This window comes from Bipolaris maydis (genome assembly GCF_028858645.1).
Source record: "Bipolaris maydis strain C4 unplaced genomic scaffold PSV08scaffold_2, whole genome shotgun sequence".
Classification (NCBI taxonomy): Eukaryota; Fungi; Ascomycota; class Dothideomycetes; order Pleosporales; family Pleosporaceae; genus Bipolaris; species Bipolaris maydis.
This window is the reverse complement of record NW_027093858.1, coordinates 828,117-851,437: the sequence shown is the minus strand read 5'-3', so window position 1 is coordinate 851,437 and position 23,321 is coordinate 828,117. Positions and strand designations below refer to the sequence as shown.

The following is a 23,321-nucleotide window of genomic DNA, read 5'->3' as shown; positions in this document are numbered from 1 at the left end:
TGGGAAAATAGAGTGTAAGTAAGGGTAGGGCTTAGGAAGCACAGACTGCGTGGAACGTCTAAAAGAGAGGGTGAGGAAGTTGTGAGATTGACTTTTTTACTTGACGGTGTCTTTTGAAAAATGCTTGTTTTCCTTCTTTCCTACCCTAGGCTGATCGGTATTTCTGGAAATATTGGATTGTGGTGGCTGCACATGGGCAAAAGGTTAATAGGGGTGATTCGCTTGCGCATGGTTGATGGGCGCCACGATATTGGGCTAAGGCTATTTTTTCTCCTTCCTGCATTGCCGTGTCTTCCCCTAAAAGTCTATTCTGTACACCTTTACTTCTCTTTGAGGTTGTGGCTTTTGAAGAAGATAGCCAGAGCGAGGTGTTGCAGGCAATGGCCTTGATAGTAGTCTTATCTTAGGTTCTACGGCGGGAAGTAGGACGATAACAAGAGACGAGACTGGCGCACGGGTGGCTGAGGGGCATAGCCCCAAGTAGTGGGACATGGCATTGTGCGGGGGTATCCTGCCTGGTGTCGTGACCTCAGAAACAAAGAGGCCAAAGTACAAATGCCGAATGTAGTCACATGGATTGGTTCCCTGTCTTGAGATGCCGGATTCGGTGCCTCGCTGTCCAAAGCAGTAAGCAATCACCTGAGAGCATTGATATCGGACACCGATTATGTTCTCTACGCCTCGCATCGAGTCCTCGCCACGTCCGTTTACGGCCGTACATTAGCATCATCTTTAGCAACAACGACTACAACTAAAACTCTTTCTCCCCCAGGTGTATCAACGACCCACATGGAATGATTTGCGCTTGAAGCGTCCTGTGTCCCTTAACGTGCCTTGCGCGGCAATGCAAAACACGCTTGCGTGCATACTAACCCCCAGAACACGGCCCGAAAGGCAACTTTAATCACCTCGCCTCGAGTGGGAAATGGGGTGAACATGACATCCTTGCATGCAGCGACCCAACGACAGCAGAAGAAAAAAAAGCAATGCAAGACATATCCCCGACTGACCATCTAGTCGGAAAACCTGAAAAAAAGCATGATCCTGATGGATTCGGGACCCTGACCTCCCGATGCCTCTTTAGGGGAGGGATTGGCGCATCCTTGGAGAGCATGTGGGCTAGTTCAAGTCACGGTAACTTGCCTCACCCCACTTTATCTCTAGGAATCTTCATGTTATAGTAATAACAATCACTCCGGTGTATGCATGCAATGTGATGAACATGCACAACGGCCCGAAAAGAGCTGCGCAGGGCCTTGCAGCATGTACATACTTGACTGCTACTAGTTATTTACATTAATCATCATCGTCAGGGAAGGTGACGCGTTCATATGGTTTAGGATGCAAAGCTAGGGTCTTTATCGGCGTTCACATTCGTATCTGCATACTTGCTGGGTTCATTCGCTTGCGAGACATGGGGTGTTTGTAGTAGAGACGGACAGAAACGGAATGGGAGAATGACTGCGGGAGTGGGGCGGCGAGTGGGGATTGTATTTTGCTGGTGTGACGTTAAGAAGAGAAGGCAACGCGAGATGTTGGGATCATGAAATTTGCCAAGCAGCAAGTATCAAGTGAATGTGTCGGATGTTCTGGTGGCGAGTGAGGATAGGCCAAGGCTAGCAGGGAGTACCACCCATGTACGTTCTACATCTATGGTGCGAGAGATCGTATGATAACTGAACCTCAAGGTCAGATGCGGTAATTGGAGTAAAGAGGTGGCAAGGGATATATCAAACGGAGGGGTTGGAATGAAGCTGCAATGTCGGGATGGCGTGGTGGTGGCGAAAACATTGTTGTATCATTTGGTCTCCACAACAAAGTCATGAAGGAAAGGAAATGGAAGATCTATCACAAGCTGTTGCAATTCAATGGGGCTGTTCCGATTAACCCGCCACTTTCCTTTGGTCCATTGGTGTCAGTAGCACATTTCTCATCGAGTCGTCCTGGAGAAAGGCACTCAACTCGGTCATATCAGCCATATGACTGGAAATTTCTTCACCTCAACGAGATCATAATCCATCGAAAGTTCATGTTGCTCCTCAATTTGTGAAGCGACTACGTGTCTAGATCGAATTGATCAGTTCCCAGCATTGATGTATTCATGGCTTTCACCGAACATGAATAGTTACTCTTGGGCAACCGAGAAATACATCAGTGACCCTGTTTGGCTATTTTTATTTTCGTAGTACATCCCATGACATAGCAAACATAAGTGTGTGTTAACGAAATGCACATAAGACATTCCACAACGACATCAAGTTCGGTGAGTGAAAACAATAGATAAAATGTGTGATTTTGATGGGAACAATACTTCACATAATGGAGATAGGAGAAGCAGAGAGATAGCAAATGGATCATCATTTCATATTAACAGTTATTGTTTATTCTTTTCTCAAGGCAAGAACTGCGACCAATACTCTGATTTACCCTCCTGATTTCTCGCGCTCCCAGTCTTATTCTCAAGAGCCTTTTCAAATAGTAAAGCCTCTTTTTTCTGCCTCTTCGCTTGTCTCCCTTCGTGCAACTTTCTCTTCCTTTCTTTTTTGTCCGCCTTCTTCTTCGCTTGCTTCTCCATTTTCTCCATCCTTATCCTCGTTTTCTCGCTAGCCTTCTCCTTTGTCACCTGCTGCACACGAGCAGAGAATAATAGTTTAAGCTGCAAGTGCCTGATAGTGCCTGGAAGCTCTGGGTGATAGTCACGAGTTGTGAGATCCGGGTTGGAAAGTAAGCCTGTAGTTTGTATATGGAGTTTCTTGAGAGCGGATACTAGTGGTGTGTCAGGATGGTCTGGGAAAGACGCAAAGAGATCCTTTCGATCAGAAAGCGGCCGGTAGCTAATTCTTTGTGTTTTTGCTTCTTTTTCGCCATCTTCAGCCTGGTTGATGGCTTGTTCGATCTCTGGTACTTGTTTTTGCTCACTTGCTTCTTCTTCTTGTTTCTGATGCTCATCTCCCTCAAATAGATGAAACGAGCTTTGTCCTCTATTTTCAAGTACAAATGCTAGACCGAGAGAGTGTCGACCGTTACTGTCGTAAACAGTGCCAGCTTCAGAAGTCTCGTCAACGTTGTCGGTCCAAAATATCTCACCCTCAAAAAGCCTCTTAGCTGTCCGATATACGGTACCAGTAACTGGAATGAGCTTGTTCGTTTCATCCATGGTAGCATTGACTTGCAATCGCCCACTGCCATGGCCAATGGTGATCGCACCCTTCATCAAAGGGTCAGGGGCTAGCATCTGCTCAACAATGGTCCCAGGTATGCGAGCAGCGACTGCTGTTGTTAATGCTGCAGTCAATGGGATAGCACGATGAGGTTGTGTGTCTGAGAGGAAACGGAGGACAATGTCCATTTGAGACGACTGAAGTGTTTTTCCGGATAGTACAGGATGAGTGGATGACTGCGACACAAGGCCAATCTTGGGAATAGTACGAGGTACCTCGTCTTCTGTTACTGCGATTCCCATGGCCACTGCTGCAGCTTTCCGTATCTTTTCGAGTAATGCGAGCTTGTCGGGAAGCTTGTTGAAGTCGTTGGGAAGGATAGTACCGTCTACACCCACATCGTCTGCGCGGACGAAGACTGCCGGATTTGCTCCATCTACACAGGATACTTTGTAGCCTGCGATAGTGTCTATCCGTTTGCCTGTAGGAAGCACTTTGCCGGTCTTGCTGCCATATGGGTGTTTGAAGTCAAGTTTGATCTTTGAACCGTTTCCAGTCACGCCATCAATGCTATAATCCCCCACAACAGCAGCTTGGGCCCCAAGGACTGTGAAGGTAGAGTTGATCAACTTGCCAGTATTGGTGTTCCGGATTCTGACTGTGACCTCTCCGTCACCCTGCGCATAGATTCGAGGAGGAAGGAGGCCTGCATTGTATGCATAGGGACCGATGGCACTACTCATGTTCCCACAATTGCCAGCAACATCGACTTCATTGTTCTCAATGCCTAGACCAACGAAAGTATAGTCAACGTCTACTTCTTGGTCATTAACATTCTGCAGTGCTTCCTCTTGAGCCTGTGCCTCTCTCGCACTTTCTCGAGCTGCATCTATGCCACCGTACCCTGCACGAAAGCGAGTTGCAGTGACACCAGGAGCGATCCTTTTTCCATAGGGCTCGACTAGACATATCTTGCTCAAACTCGATATGCCCGCACCCATACCGTCGAGTTGTCGTCCATAGGAATCGCCACTTCCCATGATCTGGCGGAAGATGGTCGGCCATTTTGCGCGCTCTTTGGGGAGATGCTGAGGTTGGATCATGACTGCCCGCGACGTCCCTCCCCGGTAATAGGCAGCCTCGATAGGCTTCTGCACCGATGCAAAGGGAGTCGCATCATGTCGAGACACGAAAGTGCGTATGCGGAGGGAGTGTATTGGCGAAGAACGCATTACGCATCACTCATCATGGAATTGAGCCCTGAAGAATCAAGTCAGAAGTCTCAAGGTAGATCATAGGCGAATATTTGGAGAAGATCCGGCCTCGGGACGGCAAGGCTGGACCCTGTTCGGGTGGGTGCGCTGGGCAATCCCGTCACAGCTCCGAAATTTTCTCGAAGACGATCAACATCATTGCATCCCACATTCTACGTTACTGCTTTTTCTTGCCGCACAATCATCTCGCTGCATCCTCGTAGATTTCACATATCAACATACAATATGCTGCAAAGAACCATATTCCGCGCCTCGAGGCAGCAGGCTGCCCGCCAAATACGGGCCTTTGCGCCACTACGTCAACAGTCCCCCATCACACGAGCAGTAGCCACACCCGCCATTCGATGGTACTCAGATGCCCCGCCGGCAAAGGAGGGCGAGGCAGCTGAAAAGAAGGAGGATGCACCCGCAGAGAAGAACGAGGTATCACAATTGAAGGAGCAGCTAGAGAAGAAGGACAAGGAAATTGTTGAATTGAAGGTATGCCATACCCCAAGGCACAAGGGAAAGAGGGGCAAGCGACTAACAATGCCTAACAGGACAAATACCTCCGATCAGTTGCTGACTTCCGCAACCTCCAAGAGCGCACTAAGCGCGAAATCCAAGGCGCAAAGGACTTTGCCATCCAGCGCTTCGCCCGCGATCTCGTCGAGTCGGTCGACAACCTTGACCGCGCCCTCGGCACCGTGCCCGAGGAGAAGCTCAAGTCGGACAACACCGATCTGATTGCCCTGCACGACGGCATCAAGATGACTGACACCATTCTCATCAACACGCTCAAGAAGCACGGCTTGGAGCGATTCGATCCCTCGGAGTCGGCGGAGAAGTTCGATCCCAACGTCCATGAGGCTGTGTTCCAGGCACCACAGCCAGACAAGGAGGACGGCACTTGCTTCCACACACAGCAAAAGGGCTTCAAGCTCAACGGCAGAGTACTACGACCGGCAAAGGTTGGCGTTGTAAAGAACGCTTAAGTCACAAACTCTTACGCGATCTACGACGACTCTGACTTTTCTTTTCTCGCATCTGTATGACTACCTACCTTGGCTTCGCTGCTCCAAAGAAAAAATGCAGCGGTACATTTTGGGGAGAAAAGGCGTTTTTCTTCCTGTGTCATGTGCCATACTCAATGGGCTTACACTTGGAAATTCTCTTCTTTTTCTTTTATGGAGACAATGTGTACATATATTCCCCTCTCTCTCACACACTCAAGCATTTGCAAACAATTGTTTGGCACGAAAATTAACCAATTGACGTAACTTTGCGAGGTTGTGTAACTGTAATATTAGCTTATTGATGGACATGATGAAAAAAAAATAACAAAATCTTGAAGGAAAGAGAAGAGGTCAATTGACATTTGCTTTCGACTCTCTCCACAATCTGTTCCATTCTGTATAAGGATTCTTTCTCGCTGTTTGTGGCGACGCCCAACCTGTTTTCGAACGCCAGCCCATGCATTTGTTTTTTGCACCCAATCAGAGTACATTGGGTATTTCAATTTCCTTGGAATCTTCCCCCAAGCTCGTAATACATCTACCAGCCCTGGCCGTAAGGCGTAGCACCATATGGTGTAGTACCTCCTTGGGCCGCGCCACCCCAGGAACTGGCACCACCATAGCCTCCGGGGCCTCCCACCGGCGTGTAACCTCCTGCGTCGCCATAGCCTGCTCCATTCAACATGGGGCTCTGGGCGCCGCCGAAATCCTCATGGTCTCCAATGCCACCAGATAGTTCTTTGAGGACTTCGGCGAGTTTGATTTGTAACCGTTGAATTCCCTTTGCGACAATCTGATCAGGCTCGATACCACCGACTGTTTCGACATCGTAGAAGAAGCGCGTGGGCACGGCATTGTAGTTGAAGGGCTCGTCGGGGTTGGGTGGACCGCCGTCGAGATTGACACGGGCTTCGTCTTTGGGCCTATGAGCATACGGTTAGTTTGACACGGTCTCTTCACTCCACTCAACAAGACTATACATACCACTCCTTCTCCGCGTCTTCCTCATGCCAATAGTCCAGGTGGTGCAATTTGTTTGCGGGGTCGTATTCGAATCCAATCGCCGCACTGGGTGCCCACTTGGCGTGTTCCTTTGCAATACCCTTCTTTGCAATGCACTTCATGTTGATGGCCTGGCCTCTGCGCAGCTTTACAATACAACTGCCCGTCCCCTCTGAATCCGTAATCACTGGTCGTCCTAGCTCGTCGTTCGGCGGCCTCGACTCGATGACCAGATCGCGCGCATACACCTTCATGACCTCGCTGCCTGTGCATTTGGCATTGAGAGTAAGAACGACACTACAGTTGTCGCAGTAGCCTTCGCAGTCACAGTCGCGCGAATACAACAGGTCGTCTACGCCCTTTGACGACAAGGGAATGAGACCGAGGCGGTGGCAGACAAACTCATCGGCAAGGACCGATGTGTTGTCAAATACTTCGACGACATCGATGGCAAGCGTCGGGATCTCCGCGAGCATTACACGGCGAAGCGCATTTGCGGTCTCGAGATTGAAGTTCTGAACAATGAAGTGGGCGCGCTGGTTGTCGGCCTACGCATGGCTGTGTTAGCTCGACGTATCCGCCAAGGTAGACAGAGCGGGCGGTGTACCTGGAGGAAGCGGACGTTGATTTGGCCGCCATCTGGATCGTAGTCCATCGCGTCGTCGTGTGGGTGAGAAGGGGGCTGAGGGGTCGTGGAAGTCGCAAGCGAGCCGAGGTACTGATGCGACTGGAACGGATAAGCGACAAGTACGTGTTGGTGTATGTGGGGTGGTGCTGGCTAGGGTCGTCGTCCTATACGGAGATTCTTTGAGGTGAGCCTGGAGCGAAGAGTCGGCCTAAGCCGATTGCGGCTGAAAAACCCATGCGCCACATTTGCGCCACAGATTGGTAATGTGAGGCTTCGGTTTGCCCCGAAGGAGTTCGCATGGCCTAGAGTATTCTTTGGTACTTTGTAGAGTAGTGCCATGCATGATGTGAACCACCCAAGTGCCGTGTAGTAGTATGAAGAAGCTTGGAAACGAATTGTAGCATTGTCATACGTGTGCCAATGGTTCTACAGGACTGAAAGCCAATGTTATCGTCCGCTTGCCAATGCAACAAGAGTCGATAGCATCAGGAAGAAACGTGCCAGCTCAGCAAAGACGCTCAGCCTGCGGACTACGAGACATTAGCGCGACAAGGCGCAACTTGCATCCAGCTTTGTGCGCGAGGTGCTTGCGACACCTTTTACCGAAACGTACGCCGCAAGCCAGGCACGGGAGAGTTGTCGCGTGTAAGACACTACTAGAATGCTACTATCGGCTGACAAAGTCGACGTGCACAGGACCATCCAGGGTCATGTTGCTAGTTGAGCCAACCAGTACAATGGGTTCCCCTGCCAGGTCGTACGGCGCAGCGCGAGCAGTGACGTTGTTGAGTCTGCTGCCAATCAAAGACTTCATCACTTGCCGAGTTGGAAAGACAACGGCCGTTGCAGCGTGTATGCCGTGCAGTCAGTCTGAACATGGCCAAGGCGGACACTAACAGTAAGCTCGTTGCTTCAGTGCTGTGCAGATATCATTCGGTGGGCCAGAGCCGATGCTGCGAGAGTCATCCTTCATCCTGTTGGGGGCGGAGTTGAAGGCGAGTGTGCGACAACGAGGCTGAGGCCTTCTCCTTTTCTTTGCGCACCATGATGTTGTCCGCTGAGTCTCCATCAAAGAGGCGTCTCCGGGGCCCGTGACCCCTCACTACGCAACGTGTTGAGAAGGAGAGTGTGGGGGGGCAGTGCAGTGGTGCCCAGTCCTGGCAATGATTGCGGGTGTGGTGACGGCCGAATTCTAGGCTTGGCGAATTGAGGCGGAGCAACGCTTGCTGCTGGCATGCCGAAGCTGGAACCACTCGCCGTCAGAGGGCAATGTTTGATATAAGACGCACTCTGTCACAACATTACTCTCCAATCCACCAAAGTTATTCACTCTACCAGACATTTACAAAATCTCTGCTTCTTTAGCATCCATGATATCAAGCATGCAGGCTACCATACCATCGCCACAGCGCTCTCGCGCATCATCACGAAGCAAGTCACCGCTTTCTATCGACCTGTCAGACTTGCCACCACTAGTCGAGCCGTCACCACCCTCAAACACTCTCATCATTACCGTAAGTAATGTCTCCAGCGACTTGTAACTACAGTGTTAACAAAACTCAGAATCTTTTGGCACCCGAAATCTTCCAACTCTCTACCCTTACCGAGATCCGCGAAACAATCAACCAACATGCCAAAGTGCACACATGGGCGCCGCTCAAATCTTTCCGTCGCATAGTAGTTTCCTTCTTCGACACCGACTCTGCGATACAAGTTCGCCAGGCTCTTGACGGCGAGCAGCTCATGGGCTTCCGTATCCGCGTATACTTTGGCGTAAACACACCCATGAACCCCTCAGACCAGCACCTAGCACTGCCCAAGTCGGATCGACTCTTCTTTATCTCGCCACCACCATCGCCGCCCATGGGCTGGGAAACAAAGGAAGAGGATGCGCCTAACACAATCGTCCACCCCGAGGATTTGGCGGCAGCACTAGCCAAGCTCCATGCAAACCCTGAGGCCTCGTCACCTACCGATCACGGAAGCAACACCATCACCAGGAGGCGGACAGGCAGCACAACTGTAGTTTACCACCCAGAGGATCACGGCGACTCGCCTAACCTTCCAGCCATATCCGTCGAAGACACAACCGAGACTCCCGAGGCTTTGACGCCCCTCGATGCAATGGAGGGAGTCGAAGGACCCATTGCTTCGCAAAAGGCTCAAGGCATAACTACCAGCACCGCTAGGCCACCAGTCGAGCTCATGCACTGAGGCCTTATGTTACTCTTTTTCGGTCTTTTTTTCCTTTCTTTTTTATGTGTTATCAAAAAAGCATTACATGTGCATGATTTCAAAGGCATGGCACGGCTTCGGCGTTTGTGATTTACTGGGTTGGGAAATGCTCGGTTCCGAGCTGGTTCCGTGTATCGGATCTGGGGTTAGCATGAATTGCGGGCGCACGTCGATTAGCACAGTACTTGGCTTCTGCAGGAGTTGCAGCGCATATGGAATGAAACGAATACGTCTAATCTGAGACTGCATTGTCATATATTTACAGTGAGAAAATAAAGATAGCCATCAACTTCTGACTGAACTAGACTCAAGATATCAGCTTGTCGATGTGGCTTGAAAGTTCTGCTTGATGGAAAGAATGATGCAATCATCCGTTTTCAGTCGCTTACGACGTTGAAGTTGCGTGCAGCCCTGCCCTCTACACTGAAGCGTAGCTCTCGCGTCAGGACGTGACTAGGTGGCCACGAATGTTGCAAAAGTTTACTTGTGTCTTGAATTACAAGAGTTTACAGAAAATACTTACTTGCCACTTCGACTCACAAAAAAAACACTAAAACTTTTGTTGTCCATGTCCACACATTCAGGCACGTGTGCACGTGATACGCCAAGGACACTAGCGCGCACCACTCTGTAAGCGAGGCCTGTCGAAAAGCAGATTCCGAAATCTCCAATTCAGACTCTCACGACCACCTACTAACGTTGCAGCTTCCGCACGCCGTCGAGACGCCGCAGTCAAGATGAAGCTCAACATCTCCTACCCCAACAATGGCACCCAGAAGCTGATTGAGATTGACGATGAGCGTAAGCTCCGCGTCTTCATGGAGCGCCGCATGGGTCACGAAGTCCCTGGCGACAGCGTCGGCGACGAGTTCAAGGGCTACATCTTCAGGATCACCGGTGGAAACGACAAGCAAGGTTTCCCGATGAAGCAGGGTGTCATGCACCCTACCCGTGTCCGACTCCTGCTCTCTGACGGCCACTCCTGCTACCGCCCCCGCCGCACTGGTGAGCGCAAGAGGAAGTCCGTTCGTGGTTGCATTGTCGGCATGGACCTCTCTGTCCTGGCTCTCAGCATCGTCAAGAAGGGCGATGAGGATATTCCCGGCCTGACCGACATTGTCCACCCCAAGCGCCTCGGTCCCAAGCGCGCGACCAAGATCCGCCGCTTCTTCGGTCTCAGCAAGGAAGATGATGTGAGTTTTCTCATAGCTTCTTCGCCAATCCTGCTTCGCCCAGCGGATTGAGTCTCGCTCTTTCCTGCGACCAGCAGCGCATTGAGTCTGAGCAAGAAGTGAGCCTAGAAATTATAAAGGTTTGAGCACTAACGGTTACATTTGTAGGTCCGCAAGTTCGTCATCCGTCGTGAGGTTCAGCCCAAGAAGGAGGGCGCCAAGCCCTACACCAAGGCCCCCAAGATCCAGCGTCTGGTTACTCCTCAGCGTCTCCAGCACAAGCGTCACAGGCTCGCACTTAAGCGCCGCCGAGCGGAGGCTTCCAAGGACGCTGCCGTACGTACACTATGTTTCTATGTGTAGAATGAAAGACTAACAACATGGCAGAACGAGTACGCTCAGATCCTGTCCAAGCGTATCAACGACGCTAAGGCTGCTCACGACGAGGCCCGCAAGAGGAGGGCATCTTCCATGAAGCACTAGAGGATCATCATGAATTCATGATTGGGTCGTGAAATGGTTACATTGGCGTCGGCACGAAAATAAGGGAGTGGGCTCCTGTATCTGAATGAAAACTTCGGGCATTCAAGGGGATAGGCGCTTCTCATACCACTGGCTGTTTCAAGCAGTTGTCTGAATAAACAATTGCATCACTTCACGACCGCCACATATGCTTTCTGTATCTCGCCTTGTTGTTTTTTCTCGTCTTGCATGTTGCGACAGTTGAGCACCGGCACTTTTGCAGAACACTATTGCCATAATTCCTCGGTACTTACAGAGTGTTACGATCTCGTCGGAAGTGCCAATGAGCAAACATAGTTGCTATTACTTCTAAGCACTCTCATTCACGAGGCTGGTGAGCTCATCTAATCACGGTGCCCTGACTCTCAATACCCCTAGCATAGGGACCCTCTAGGATGTCGCTCCCACCCAGCAAACCTATTGCCCCGTTACCCAACAGGCCGCTTGACTGCACGCTACCTCGACGGTCCGACCATATCTCATGAAAACGAATTGCCATATCACTAGCCGCAACCACTATGCATCCCTCTTCCACGCCCCTTCTTGACCAAATACCATCTTCGCCTCTGGCTCTTCCGTCGCTACCATCATCGTCCAGCTGTGCCCCACTTGTAGGTCCACCAGGGTACGCAATAGCACACAGAGCACGATTCTCATCATACCACGGCACACCCACAAGCTGCTCGCAGCTAGGCCATGCAAATACCGCAATACGATACGGATGTTCTGGTTGGGCAAAGCCAAATGTTGCAGCTATCTCGCGCCGGGTCTGTGACCAGACAAGGCTGGTGACCTGAGCTGCACAGTCAATGGTTGCAAGACAGGTGCCCGAGCGCGTGTGGTAAAAGTGAATACAGCGGTCATTTGAGCCGCCGCCAATGGCGATTAGTCCGCGTTGCCAAGGGCAAAAGGCCATTGCTTTGACGGCAGCGTTGAGGGTCCATGTATGCTTTGCTGCAGAGGGAGTGAGATGCAATACCGAGTTATCACGACTCGACACTGTGTAGATGGATTCTCCCGTTGATCCCTGACGGACGTCGAGCAAAGTTGACGTGTCTTGGCCTGGTGGATTTGGGCGGAGGACTTTCTTCGTTTCGAAGAGATTGCAGTTGTTATCGTTTCCACCGCTTGCGAAAAGCTCGCCGTCTAGGGACCATGTGAGGCCACAGATTTGTTGGCTATGGATGGTTAGACGGGCGAGAAGGGTCATGGCGCCGTGCCAGCCAAAGAGGGCGCTTTGAGTCTCCGATGGCCATTCTACGCTGTAAAAGTAAATATGGCCCACCTCATCTCCGATGATCAACTCTTCGGTTGGGACGGTCATTGCTCTATCGCGAAGGGAAGGACGCTGCACAACAGTAGGTCTCCAAGATACACATGATACTGGCTTGGGTTGTGTGACATCAAAGCGAGGTTCTGAATCAAAGGCGCTCCAAAGCGAGACGCGCCCATCTGCCCGCCCTGCAGCGAGGATTGCCTGGCCACCGCACTCTGATGAAAAGCTCAGGCATGTAACGTGCCGATCCACGGGGATACTGTTTGGCGGTCTCGCATTGAGTGATTCTGGTGTGTTCACACCACTCCGCTCTGACCAAATGTGTACAAAGTTCCCTAGGCCGACAGCAAGGCATTTGGAAGTATCTGAGTATGCGATAAGAGTGCAATAGTAGTCGTCTCGAAGGTCAGGTGCATCGAGAACTGTGGGTTTGGTAAGCTCCAGTAAACTCGGTGATTCTTAGAACTTATCTGAAGGGTAGTATCGGCACAGTTCTTCGCTTTTGCGATACTTGACGCTGTGCTTCATTGAACCATTAGCCTAAAATTGAGCAGAAGATAATATGAGAATTGAAAAAACAAACGTGAGCTCAAATTCTCTTTGATCCATGCGCCGTCTCGCCACACATGTCTGCCATTTGATGGTGTGCTAAACTCTGGAGAGTTTCGAGAAGTCCACAAAGGTGAATGTTGAAGTATTCGATCTGTCCGGTCAATGTCCAGTGCCAGTGCTAGTCGCTGTGCGTAGGTTTCTAGCTCAGCTTCAGGATCCGCTCGGCTAAGGAATGCGGATTTGTAGAGCGGCGCATTCGTTCCACTACCAAGCATCCTACCTCTTCCAGTAGATACAGCTACCACCGTATCACTCACAGCAGAAGGCCCACCAACGTTCCAGACTGCGCCAGCACTGATCTGGCGAGCAGCTAGAGGAACAGAACCTCGTCTGAAGTGGATATTTCTCCTGTTGGCATTGACCCTCCCCAATATCATTGAATGTGTCTCTCGGAGCCCACGCAGTTCTTCATTCAGCCGACCACTCCTGCGTAACCGACGACTAAAGGCATCTGCGTTTGTATGATTATCTTGGCCAGTAGCATGTTCCGTTCTTCGACGTTCTGCAGGACTGTTGAGCTCAAAGCTTTCTCGCGCAACTGCTGGTGGTCGACGGTAGGCTATGAAGCGATCGGGCGTGCCTATTTGATTATAGCGAGTCGACTCTAGCAAGCCTTTTCGGGCTGCAGATCGACTAGATCTTATGGGAGAACTCGAACAACATAAAGGGAATGAGCGCAGTTTATTCTTTGGATTGCTTTTCTTCACTGGAGTGTCAATATGGCTTGTAATGGGCCGAACTTGGCCTTCCTGGGTGACAAGTGATGTCCTAGATCCCAAAGATGGGAACTGTGCGTATGTAGGCTTTTCGAGTAAGCCTTCTGAGGAGACAGGGTTGCTATGCTTTCGCCTTTTCGGCAGTGAGGACTTTTGATCTGGGCCGGAATCATGCATTCTGCTTGGAGGAAGTGGTACTTCATCATTTGTAGGATATTTACGTATCACTGGTAATGAACGAGCGTGTGCGATAGAGAGATCAGGAGATAGATACGAAGAGGGTGGATCAGTAGCGTAAAGTCGCTGTGGTTTGACAGGTGAATTATTGTGTGGCTGCACCGGTGAAGAATCGCACTTGGCTGCGTCGAATACCGGAATTGAGAGCGCGTCAAGACAAGAACTGAATTCGGACTTCCCAGGAGAAGATTTTGGGGTCAGGTGAAGGTCACGGATGGTATTGTCGACGTCCCGAAAGACGAGACAGCTGCGACTTTTGCGAAGGGATCTGGGTGTCCTCGGTGACGACCAATCTTCTGTGCTGACGGTCTTTGTAGGGGACAGCGGCGGCACGAGGTATTCAGAGGTCAGTGGAAACGCGCCATCATCAGTGTCGTTCATGTTGAGCGGCTGGAGCCAAGATGAGTAAACTGAGGAGTTTGTGTCGCCAACCTCAGTTCATGTGAAGCTGTATAAAGGAAGGCAGCCAGTAGATTGGCTACGCCGATACTTTTACTGTTGGGTTAGTAATAATAATGATGAATGAAATGTCAAGGAGGTCGTGTGTTAAGAGTAGATTTGATGGGCGTTGAGTAGCAGCCTCCGTGGGCGGTAACGTGGGGGGTAAGAAGTCCACGCGCGTAGTGGGGCAAATCCCACCGCGGCTCCAACCTACAGCAGCTGCGAACTTGCATGTTGCTCGAACAAACACCATGGCAAGTGTAAGCAGACGGCCTGCTTGCATGCATGTAGAACATGGCTAATAATTCTAGCACGGTATAGCACGCGGGACAGGCCCTGTTGTGCGCTCTGAGGAGGCTCGACAGAAGGAGCTTGAGCAGATTGCGCAGTACAAAGAGCTGGCAGATTCGGTGAACACAAAGGTATATGACTCGTCTTAAACGATGCCAGAGGAAGGCTGATTATAGATACTACAGATTGCTGAGAAGCAATATACACTCGAAGCCCTCGGCCTAGTCACGAAGCTGCTAAACGAGAACCCCGAATACTACACCATATGGAACCACCGCAGACGCGTCCTAATGGCTCTGGTGAAAGCGGAGGCACCCGGACAATCCTCACATGACTTGTTGCAAGATGACTTGCAACTTACGTTTGCACTGTTGCGAAAGTTCCCTAAGTGCTACTGGATATGGAATCATCGCAACTGGCTCCTGCGGCAGGGAGAGGCTTTGATGGGAGTGGAAGCGGCCCACAAGCTCTGGTCGGGAGAGTTGCAACTCATAAACAAGATGCTGCATGCGGACAGTCGAAACTTCCATGCTTGGGGCTACAGACGTATTGTGGTGTCGGAAATCGAACGCTTGACCACGGATTCAGAGTCTACAACTGAGAACACTCCAAAGAGTCTCGCTGAATCCGAGTTCGAATATACCACCAAGATGATCAAGACCAATCTCTCCAACTTTTCTGCTTGGCACAACCGCAGCCAGCTTATCCCCAAGATTCTCCTTCAACGTAACGCAGGCTCCAAAGCACGTCGCGCCTTCCTCGATTCAGAGCTGTCTTTGATATGTGAGGCCATCAACACCGACCCGTTTGACCAATCCATATGGTTTTACCACCAGTACCTCCTCTCAGTTTTATCCCCTTCGTGCCCACCAAACCAACAAGTTGTCCAAGATTTGACTAATGGTGAGCGGCAAAAGTACTACGAGAACGAGATTGAATATATACGGGAGATCTTGGAGGACGAGGCGGATTGCAAATGGATATACGAGGCGCTCCTCGGGCTTGCAGAAGCGTATCTAGAGGTCGATGCTGGCACAGGGACGTTCACGACAAAGGACATGAAGTCATGGCTAGGCGAGCTGAAGCGACTGGATCCGTTGCGGCGAGGAAGGTGGGACGATTTGGAGAGAAGACAGAATCTCTGAAATGCCAATCAATGAACAATGACAGCCATCAAGGCTTCCCCTTTGCTTCTTCAATTTTTTCCTTCGTAGGTACTACTTCTTTATTCGCTTCTTTTTTCCAAGCCCACAAACCTAGCATGTTCGACCAGGACTTGTCGGGCGGTTGAGAGACGATAGTTTTTTCTTCAGCCTGGGGTTGAGGTTGTGCAGGACTAGGATTGACTCCGCCCGAAGCAGCGGCAGCAGCCAGCTCTCTAACCAGAGTATAAGTAGAGGTATGACAGGGCGCTAAGAGATTATGCGTACCGTTGGTACTCTTCATTCATCCGTGCGAGTCGTTGTTTCTTGAACTCGCCATCAAAAGTCGCTACTCCAATTGATACACCCATAATCGCTGCCAATGCGATAGGGAGGATACGTCCTGCCATTCTTGTTCACTTTTTGTGCGCGCGACCTATTGATGTCTTTGAGGTGGAGGTGAATGACGAAAGCACTCCCGCGGGGAAAAGTTCGGCATGCCTCCACCGGCAGGACGCGCTAGCAGGCGAAGCACGGGACGACGCGTTCATGCCCATCATTTACAGGCAGAAGCCCATTCCACCAGCGTCGAACCGCGTTACGGCATGCAGGTGCACCCAAATGTCCAAATGGCGACAGAAAGGATTTGTCCAGGATTCGGATGAGGACGAAGAAGAATCTCAGCTCGAGAGCCAGGCTTCCAGGGTGAACAGTGGCTTGAGTAGACGCGTCGTGCGCGTCGAAGATGACATCAACGAGGTCAAGCAAGCCGAGGAGACAAGGCACCCCATGAAAAAGGACGGAGAAGGCTCTGAAGGTTACATTACTGTTGAATGCAATATCGAAAGAACATGTCCACAAGAGAAGAGTAAAACATCGCCCACGAAACGCAATTCACCCAAGCGTCCCACGCCCTCGCCATTTACGCCGTCATCAACGCATAACCCAAGACCTCAACCGTCAGAGAGTCCAGATCCGCTCCAAGGCTCTCCAACACCAAAAGCTCCACGGACTATTCGAACTCACTCATCTCAACACCGCCCTAAATCGCCGACCCGCCTACACAGCTCGACAGTGTCCATTCCTCTGCTTTTCGACGAACTTGAGCCACCATTTCAAGCGGCCCAGAGCTCAAGCCCATTACAGCAGGCAGCTCCTGCAGAGCACCTGAAAGGAAATACTGGGGCATCGAATATACTGAATGAATTTGGCATTGCGCCTTTGTCAGATAACTCCGAGGATGATGAGCTTTCAGATCCGCCCACAGACTTGGAGTCACCTCCGCCGGTGTTCATCCAGCCTCACAGACGGACAGCAGTTCAAGTTGTCATTCCGTCATCAACGGCTTTACAGCGGCATCTCGGGGAAGAAAGGGCAAGGCGTGACTTTCGCCAGCGGAAACCCATTCAGTTGCATCCTTATGCACTGGAGGGTGAGATGTACCGGAGGGAGGTCCAGAGCCGAGGTCTTCAGCCGGTACGAAGAGAGAGGTCGCGCTCGCCACAAGGTCATCGAAAGCAGCAAAATGATAAATCGCAAGAACAAGAGTTCAATCCCGACGAGAACCCTACGAGTAGTCCCCCAGAGGTGGAGATACCAGTCTCTAGTCCCAATGTTCCGCAGCTAGAGATAGATGGAAATGCCAAAGTTTCAGGACATCAGCATGCTTTCAAGCGTATCAGACGCCCTCCTTCTACACAGCTTCGCCACCCTCATGCAGCGAAACGGAGGAAGCCCAATATTCCATCTACACAGGATGTTGTACCACCGACGAGCATATTCGAAAATTCTAGGCTGCAACGCGACATTTGGTCGATACCCCTTAATTCCCCTCCTTATTCGAGTAGTCCACCGCCGCATGCGAACGCTTCAGCCCGCCGTCCAGGTGTGCTGCGTACGACAACGCCAGCCCCTAATTTGCCAACTCCCTCTACTTCATCAATCTTGCAAGACGACTCTCGTCCATTGTTGGAGTCTGATTCTGATACTGTGCTGCACAGTACTCAAAGGCCTAGTAGTGGGCTTCGTCGACCAACAAGAGTGGTACTAACGGATAGTTCGTCTTCTGGGGCAAGTTCTGCCAGCGAGGCAGAGCAGAGCGACAGTGAGTTAAGAAATGTGAGCAGAAAGATCAAGGGGGTTTTACCAGCTTCCTGGCTACGATTCGACCGGCAGACTCAAGAGCGACGGAAAGCCCAGCAACGTGAGCGAGACAGGATGCGTGTGAATATTGCTTTATCCCCTGAGCGCAACACATTAGTTCGCGGGGTTGCTCAAAAGATCACAAAGCCGATGGGTCGGCCTCCATTACCACCAGTTTCTACTGCTTCTTCCAAAGATCCGGTAGTTATATCCGATGAGTCCGAGGATGAACTGAGGGCTCCTTTCTCGCGCCCTATCCAGGATGCCCAGGACCCTGTAACTGATGCCTCGGCATTAGCTAAGATATTTGACAGCCGCTACGCTGATGACGACAATCTGTCGGATATGGAACATGATCGTTTGCATCTGCCTACATTGGGAGGGACTGGTCCCAAGCGGAAGAGACAGAGTAAGCTGACGGATGTATTTGGCAAAGCAAAGAAGGTAAAATCTTCAACCAATGTCGGACGACTCTCTAGTGGTCAGTCTAGGAAAAGAAAATACGGTCATCCTAAGAAGCCGCGTCGACCTGCTCCGCCAGCTATGAGCGTTGTCGACGTTATTCTGTCGCCATCGAAACGAGTCGCCAGTGTACCACATTTTCTCCGAGTGGCCAGGCGGCAAGCGCTTCAAAGACCGGATCTTGCCCGCCAAAGTCCACATAACAAACAAATACGACTGTATAATGCTCAGGATACCGAAGAAGCCAACACTGTTCTTGAGCAATGGCAAAAGGGTGTTCTAAAGCCGAAATCAGATATCGCTATGCAAGAACGGAGACCCGGCTCTCCCTTGACTAATAGGGCCGACAATCAGCAGTATGCAGAGCGAGAATCAGGGATTGATGCGGATTCTGCAAAGGATCTTGATAGGCGATTGGAAACTACAACAGAAGTCTCCCATTTGCGGCAACGTACAAACGTACCTACTGGTCTTCGGGTCTTTCGACGGTCGTCTTCTAATGAAGCCAAGTCCACTCGTCGAAGTAAGAAAACATTACCAACCACCAAGCATCACAAACGTCCAGGGCTCAATGGTTCCTTACCCTTCAGAGTTGCACAGCTGGAAGGTGATGAGAATGACTTTGGCCGTGACCACAGGAAGATCGCGTTCGAGAAAGGTTTACTGCATGTCGACCAGCAGTTCAGAAAGCAGCTGCCTAATGAGCATCACATTGTCAATCCCCAGTTAGCACGTTACCTTGCAGACGATGGTGTTGAACTACCATTGCTCTCTTCTACAAACGACTCAGGAGAGGGTACAGCAGAGGCTCCAAGCAAACCAGGACCTATGGCCAAGAAACGTCTCAAACTCAAGAGTCAAGCGCGAAGGATAGATGTGGATGCACGAGAATTCCGTCAGCCAAGCGAGCCAGCAATTCAGGAAGTGCTCGGAACAGTCGATTTTGCTCCAGTACAGGAGCCCAACCCAGACCAGGACTTTCCTATCCTTCATGGATTGGGACCTTTTGGGACGCGGTATCCCATCACATTTGACGTATACTCACTGGTATCCGGGACATACTTCCATGCATCTACTTTGATTGGGTCTAATGAGTTTCATCGGGCTCTAAGCATTGGGAAGACAGAGAGTCGCAACCTTGACGAGACTGCAGGCTATTCCACCGTTACCGACGGAACAATGTCTGTCAGATGTGGTTCATGGAATGACGAGACGTCTTCGAATCTGCATGACCTAGTGAGGAACGTGTCGGTATCCTTGGCAGAACAACCATCGAACCCCAATGCATCCACAAACATTGATTTTGGCGAAATGCCGGCAGCTAAAGTAACACGGTCACTCATTACCTACATATCCGATCATCTCAGCTTCTTGGATCCAATCGACCGAAAAGACTTTATGGCCAAAGCAGTCCGATTGTGCCAAACGCTCTTCGATGGTGCATTGGCTGCTTTTAATACCGTTGGCAGTTCTGGAACAGAACCTGATTGGAGTACCATGCGTACTGTCACTTATCTACTTGTCATAAGTCTCCAACTCCACCGTATCGCTCAACACTCGGCTGTCGATGAAGGAAGCCGCGTCGAGATCCTGACGCTGTTAAAGAATGCCTCAAAGACTGTGGTCACACACTTGGTACAACGAGCTATCCCTGAGCTAGGCAATTTTCTTGAACTCAACAAGCGACACTCTGTGCGTGAGAAAGGCGTGCAAGACTGTGAAGTCGTTGTGGAGAGCACAGTCGTCTGCATGCACGTCCTCGAAGAGCTACAGATGACAACCTGGGGGTTTTGGGACATTGTCAGTCAAGTGCTCAGTCCCAAAGTATCTGGTGCCACTCATCTTTCTGCTTTCGAAGCAGCATGGGCTACACTGTTCACTCTCCTCCCGTTTGGCGAAATCGATGTTTTAGGTATTCCACTCAGGAGTCGAAGAGAAACCTTCCAGAGCGATAATTGGTCATGCATTCGGGATATTCTTCGACGAATATTTGAGTTGTACCCGAGCACATACAGGAAGCACAGTACATCACTGAATGATTATGTCCGGGCCAATCTTGCCCGATGTCATCGACTGATGACACACTGGCACTGGAGACGTCCCGAGTTGATGCTCAACGCCGTAGTGGACTTTTTTGGTAAGAATGGTCTTAGAGGTCTTCGACGTGAAGCAAGCGTTGGCTCCTTTCCTTTTCCGGATAAAATTGCTGCTGACCCTTCATTGACTGTTGAGCCGAATGAATACTCCTTCCACATCTCACTCAAGTGTCTTACTTTGGGTTTGCGCGGTATGAAAGACGTTTATCCTGAGAAAAAGATTCGTAGCTTTGTCTTTCGATGTTTGCCCAACCACGGCCGAGCATATCCAAAAGATCAGCCTCTTGATGAGGAGAGCCTTGCAGCTTTGCGCAACCATCATGACCTTCTATCTGTTCTATACTGGGATGCCCCGCCAGCCTGTCGACCAAAGCTAGACCAAATTCGTGGTCTCGTAAATCATGACAACTCCCACCGCGAAGCTTGCAGATTGAGCGTTCGTGCCTGGGCGAACCTTACTGCTTTCCAGCTATCCACCGAGGAGCCCTACAAGTCTGCAGAACCCTTCGCACTCTGGCACAAGGAAATCATGCATCAGACTTTGAGACAATACAAACTCGCGAAAATCGAGGCCGACGACTTTCTGAAATCAATTGCTGTCGAAGGTTCAACAAACATCTCAGCAGTCATGGTCCGTCAAACAATGGAGAGGAACCAAGAACAGGTCATTGCGACTTTGCGAGATTGCATTGCGGGTATGAGCAAGGCTATCAAATGCGCAAGGGACCTCTCGTCTTTAAGAAACTTTCTTATCGAGTCCGATATCATGCATCTACTTGAGCTTCCTCATCTAGAAGATCGGCGGCTGGTCAACGTCATTCATGATACCCTCAAAGTTCTGCAAGAGTACGCAAATTTGCAGAAGATACAGAAGATAGGATCGAAGGAGGATGCCAGCCAGCAAACCAATGAGGAGAGTCAGGACTACGGCGATTTCCCAGACATGGACGACTTGGATGATCTAGACGATTTGGATTCAGCTCCCCCAGCGAAGCAAGTACAACAGTCTAGTCTCGACTTCATCCAAACATCACTTTGGCATCTGCTCTCGAATGCATTTGGCGCGGAGGATTCACCAGATGACGTTCTGCTCAAGGACTGTGTCGATACATGGATTTGCATTGCTGAAGGTCAGATTGTATCGGGCGAGCGATCATGGTCTTATTACCTCGATTCTTTCAGCCAGGTGTCATGGAAGCAACTACGTCAGACCGAGCAGACGCGCAAGTTCGGTCCCTATTTCATGGCTGCTATCATGGACTGTGACCCCGCCTTATATGAAGAACATAGAAATGATTTCCTCCAGGCTCTGATGGTGTGTCTGGTGGAACGAGAGGCCATGCTCAGATTCCAGGATCGGCTGCTGCACGCCATCATAAAAAGAGATGGTAATCACCCCCTCATGCAGAACCTGCCCTTCTTCCGCGATCTCGAGACTGGTGCATGGGACATCAACCCAGAGTCCCTTCGCACTCGACGGTTAGCACTTATCTCAAGCATCCTGTCAAATATGCGGGATGACATCTACGCGGTCGAGCGTCATGAGCCTGGGCGTGCGTCTGAAGCCAGGAGACTCTATGCATGTATGCTCAAAGACTTCATGGCATCTATGAAGTACAACTACCAGCAGCTCAGTCAAGGCACAACTATCACAGGCGCCTACGTTGAGTTCGTTCAGAAGATCGTTCAGTTCTTGAAGCAATACACAAGCGACATAGTCCCCGTACTGCCTTTCTTCACAGACTCGGCCGCTTTCCCTCTACCCGCCGAAGACCCTACATACGTAGTTGCTCGCCTGTGTGGATATGCACCGAAGCTATCAGACTCTGGGAAAGCCAAAGAGTTGTCAGTATTCGTGCAAACTGTAGCGCAACAAGCTGCCGCAGACAACCAACAAACATACTTGGTGCACCAGCTCACCACCGCGCTTTGTACCGATCAAGCACCAGCAGTGGACAGAGCGACACTGCGATCCGTACTATTGCAGGCCATCTTCCCAGCATACCTCGAAGAAATGCTCTCATCCAGCACCGCCTTCGCCATCTGCCTCCCAATCTTACAAGTCTTACCACCCACCCTCGACACGATGATCTTTGACCTCCGCATCACCCAGCCAGAAAGCCTTGCTTCAATCGCCACCTCCATCGTATCCATCTCCCATGCCTTCATCCGCACCACAGAACAACTAAAAGACAACCACCACTTTCTACAACGCCCCTATGTCCTCTCCGCGCTAGCCCACATGCTCGGCGCCATGACATCTATTCTACCACCATTGGAGTATCTATCGAGTCGTACCTCCGATACTGTTTCCGCTCCCCCATTCATAACATACATCAACGATCTGACCACATACATCCTTGCGCTTCTTCATACCACGGAGCTCGACACCGTACCTTCTTACACCGGCGACGCGCACGCTCCGCTGCCGGGTGACCAGCACACCGCGCTTCTCGCTTTCTGCCGCCGCAGTTTAGCGGAAAGCATCAAAACGAATTGGAGTGAGAGTGCAGGCGCAATTTGGTTCGGCGTTGGTAATGCCCGGCGTGAGGTACTGCTCGATGTGGGGAGTGTGGAAGAAGAAAGAGTGAGGTTGGAGGCATGTGTTGTGCGGTTCCGAGGGGTATTTGATGAACTGTATGGGGTTGGTGATTATCGCGATGGGTATGAGATGAGTGCAGGGTTGGATGTTTTTGTTTAGCTGGGATGCGAGAGCCTTTGTTTCATGGGCTTGTAATGTTTAGTTTTTGGATGAATTAGATGAACGTGTTATGTTAACGTGCATCGCTTTCTTCCGGTTTGTGTAGAATCGGTCTCTCTCGAGAAATGTCACTCATCTTCACGTTATCGTTTTCTGGTTCCCATTTCAATTTCTGAGCTAACCACGCCGCATGAAGTTAAGGTTATCTTGCTCAAC

At 50.6% G+C, this 23,321-nt stretch overlaps 9 protein-coding genes across 9 annotated transcripts; 5 read left to right on the top strand and 4 right to left on the bottom strand.

The window, feature by feature from the left end:
* Positions 1–2,339: 2,339 nt before the first annotated feature.
* PSV08DRAFT_215315 (PrpF protein-domain-containing protein) lies at positions 2,340–4,436 on the bottom strand. The gene has a single exon (XM_066092123.1). The coding sequence runs from the start codon at positions 4,391–4,393 to the stop codon at positions 2,393–2,395; it is 2,001 nt and encodes a 666-aa protein (XP_065949744.1). The 5' UTR covers positions 4,394–4,436; the 3' UTR covers positions 2,340–2,392.
* A 136-nt stretch (positions 4,437–4,572) lies between these two features.
* On the top strand, positions 4,573–5,787 carry PSV08DRAFT_23613 (GrpE-domain-containing protein). Its single transcript, XM_014229358.2, has 2 exons — positions 4,573–4,915; positions 4,975–5,787. Exons 1-2 carry the CDS (start codon positions 4,661–4,663, stop codon positions 5,407–5,409), a joined length of 690 nt encoding a protein of 229 aa, XP_014084833.1. The 5' UTR covers positions 4,573–4,660; the 3' UTR covers positions 5,410–5,787.
* A 181-nt stretch (positions 5,788–5,968) lies between these two features.
* PSV08DRAFT_243475 (DNA-directed RNA polymerase) lies at positions 5,969–7,087 on the bottom strand (the record flags this gene model as incomplete). The annotated part of the gene is made up of 3 exons (XM_014229359.1): positions 5,969–6,353; positions 6,415–6,980; positions 7,040–7,087. The coding sequence occupies 3 exons, from the start codon at positions 7,085–7,087 to the stop codon at positions 5,969–5,971; spliced, it is 999 nt and encodes a 332-aa protein (XP_014084834.1).
* A 1,283-nt stretch (positions 7,088–8,370) lies between these two features.
* PSV08DRAFT_263912 (Calcipressin-domain-containing protein) lies at positions 8,371–9,591 on the top strand. Its single transcript, XM_014229360.1, has 2 exons — positions 8,371–8,574; positions 8,624–9,591. The coding sequence occupies exons 1-2, from the start codon at positions 8,431–8,433 to the stop codon at positions 9,272–9,274; spliced, it is 795 nt and encodes a 264-aa protein (XP_014084835.2). The 5' UTR covers positions 8,371–8,430; the 3' UTR covers positions 9,275–9,591.
* Positions 9,592–9,974: 383 nt separating this feature from the next.
* PSV08DRAFT_215305 (40S ribosomal protein eS6) lies at positions 9,975–11,133 on the top strand. The gene is made up of 3 exons (XM_014229362.2): positions 9,975–10,488; positions 10,636–10,803; positions 10,855–11,133. Exons 1-3 carry the CDS (start codon positions 10,033–10,035, stop codon positions 10,948–10,950), a joined length of 720 nt encoding a protein of 239 aa, XP_014084837.1. The 5' UTR covers positions 9,975–10,032; the 3' UTR covers positions 10,951–11,133.
* Positions 11,134–11,329: 196 nt separating this feature from the next.
* PSV08DRAFT_407102 (WD40-repeat-containing domain protein) lies at positions 11,330–14,211 on the bottom strand (the record flags this gene model as incomplete). Its single annotated transcript, XM_014229363.1, has 2 exons — positions 11,330–12,687; positions 12,849–14,211. The coding sequence occupies 2 exons, from the start codon at positions 14,209–14,211 to the stop codon at positions 11,330–11,332; spliced, it is 2,721 nt and encodes a 906-aa protein (XP_014084838.1).
* A 299-nt stretch (positions 14,212–14,510) lies between these two features.
* Positions 14,511–15,747, top strand: PSV08DRAFT_358763 (uncharacterized protein). The gene is made up of 3 exons (XM_014229364.2): positions 14,511–14,531; positions 14,583–14,693; positions 14,748–15,747. The coding sequence occupies exons 1-3, from the start codon at positions 14,523–14,525 to the stop codon at positions 15,705–15,707; spliced, it is 1,080 nt and encodes a 359-aa protein (XP_014084839.1). The 5' UTR covers positions 14,511–14,522; the 3' UTR covers positions 15,708–15,747.
* On the bottom strand, positions 15,736–16,159 carry PSV08DRAFT_358762 (uncharacterized protein; the record flags this gene model as incomplete). Its single annotated transcript, XM_014229365.1, has 2 exons — positions 15,993–16,159; positions 15,736–15,940 (listed from the first exon to the last, which is right to left on the bottom strand). The coding sequence occupies exons 1-2, from the start codon at positions 16,112–16,114 to the stop codon at positions 15,736–15,738; spliced, it is 327 nt and encodes a 108-aa protein (XP_014084840.1). The 5' UTR covers positions 16,115–16,159.
* Positions 16,160–16,253: 94 nt separating this feature from the next.
* Positions 16,254–23,105, top strand: PSV08DRAFT_407101 (Mus7/MMS22 family-domain-containing protein; the record flags this gene model as incomplete). Its single annotated transcript, XM_066093765.1, has 13 exons — positions 16,254–16,778; positions 16,812–17,027; positions 17,058–17,136; positions 17,170–17,547; positions 17,578–17,671; positions 17,705–17,843; positions 17,880–17,963; positions 17,994–19,059; positions 19,099–19,232; positions 19,266–19,642; positions 19,676–20,840; positions 20,874–21,035; positions 21,069–23,105. 13 exons carry the CDS (start codon positions 16,254–16,256, stop codon positions 23,103–23,105), a joined length of 6,456 nt encoding a protein of 2,151 aa, XP_065949743.1.
* Positions 23,106–23,321: the final 216 nt, after the last annotated feature.

Bases quoted from the DNA above. Each gene is read 5' to 3' on its own strand.
- PSV08DRAFT_215315 (XM_066092123.1), bottom strand. From the start codon at position 4,393: ATGCGTTCTTCGCCAATACACTCCCTCCGCATACGCACTTTCGTGTCT.
- PSV08DRAFT_23613 (XM_014229358.2), top strand. From the start codon at position 4,661: ATGCTGCAAAGAACCATATTCCGCGCCTCGAGGCAGCAGGCTGCCCGC. The intron at 4,916-4,974 runs GTATGCCATACC...AATGCCTAACAG, and splicing joins AGGAAATTGTTGAATTGAAG to GACAAATACCTCCGATCAGT.
- PSV08DRAFT_263912 (XM_014229360.1), top strand. From the start codon at position 8,431: ATGATATCAAGCATGCAGGCTACCATACCATCGCCACAGCGCTCTCGC. The intron at 8,575-8,623 runs GTAAGTAATGTC...AACAAAACTCAG, and splicing joins CAAACACTCTCATCATTACC to AATCTTTTGGCACCCGAAAT.
- PSV08DRAFT_215305 (XM_014229362.2), top strand. From the start codon at position 10,033: ATGAAGCTCAACATCTCCTACCCCAACAATGGCACCCAGAAGCTGATT. The intron at 10,489-10,635 runs GTGAGTTTTCTC...TTACATTTGTAG, and splicing joins GTCTCAGCAAGGAAGATGAT to GTCCGCAAGTTCGTCATCCG. The intron at 10,804-10,854 runs GTACGTACACTA...ACAACATGGCAG, and splicing joins AGGCTTCCAAGGACGCTGCC to AACGAGTACGCTCAGATCCT.
- PSV08DRAFT_358763 (XM_014229364.2), top strand. The intron at 14,694-14,747 runs GTATATGACTCG...TAGATACTACAG, and splicing joins CAGATTCGGTGAACACAAAG to ATTGCTGAGAAGCAATATAC.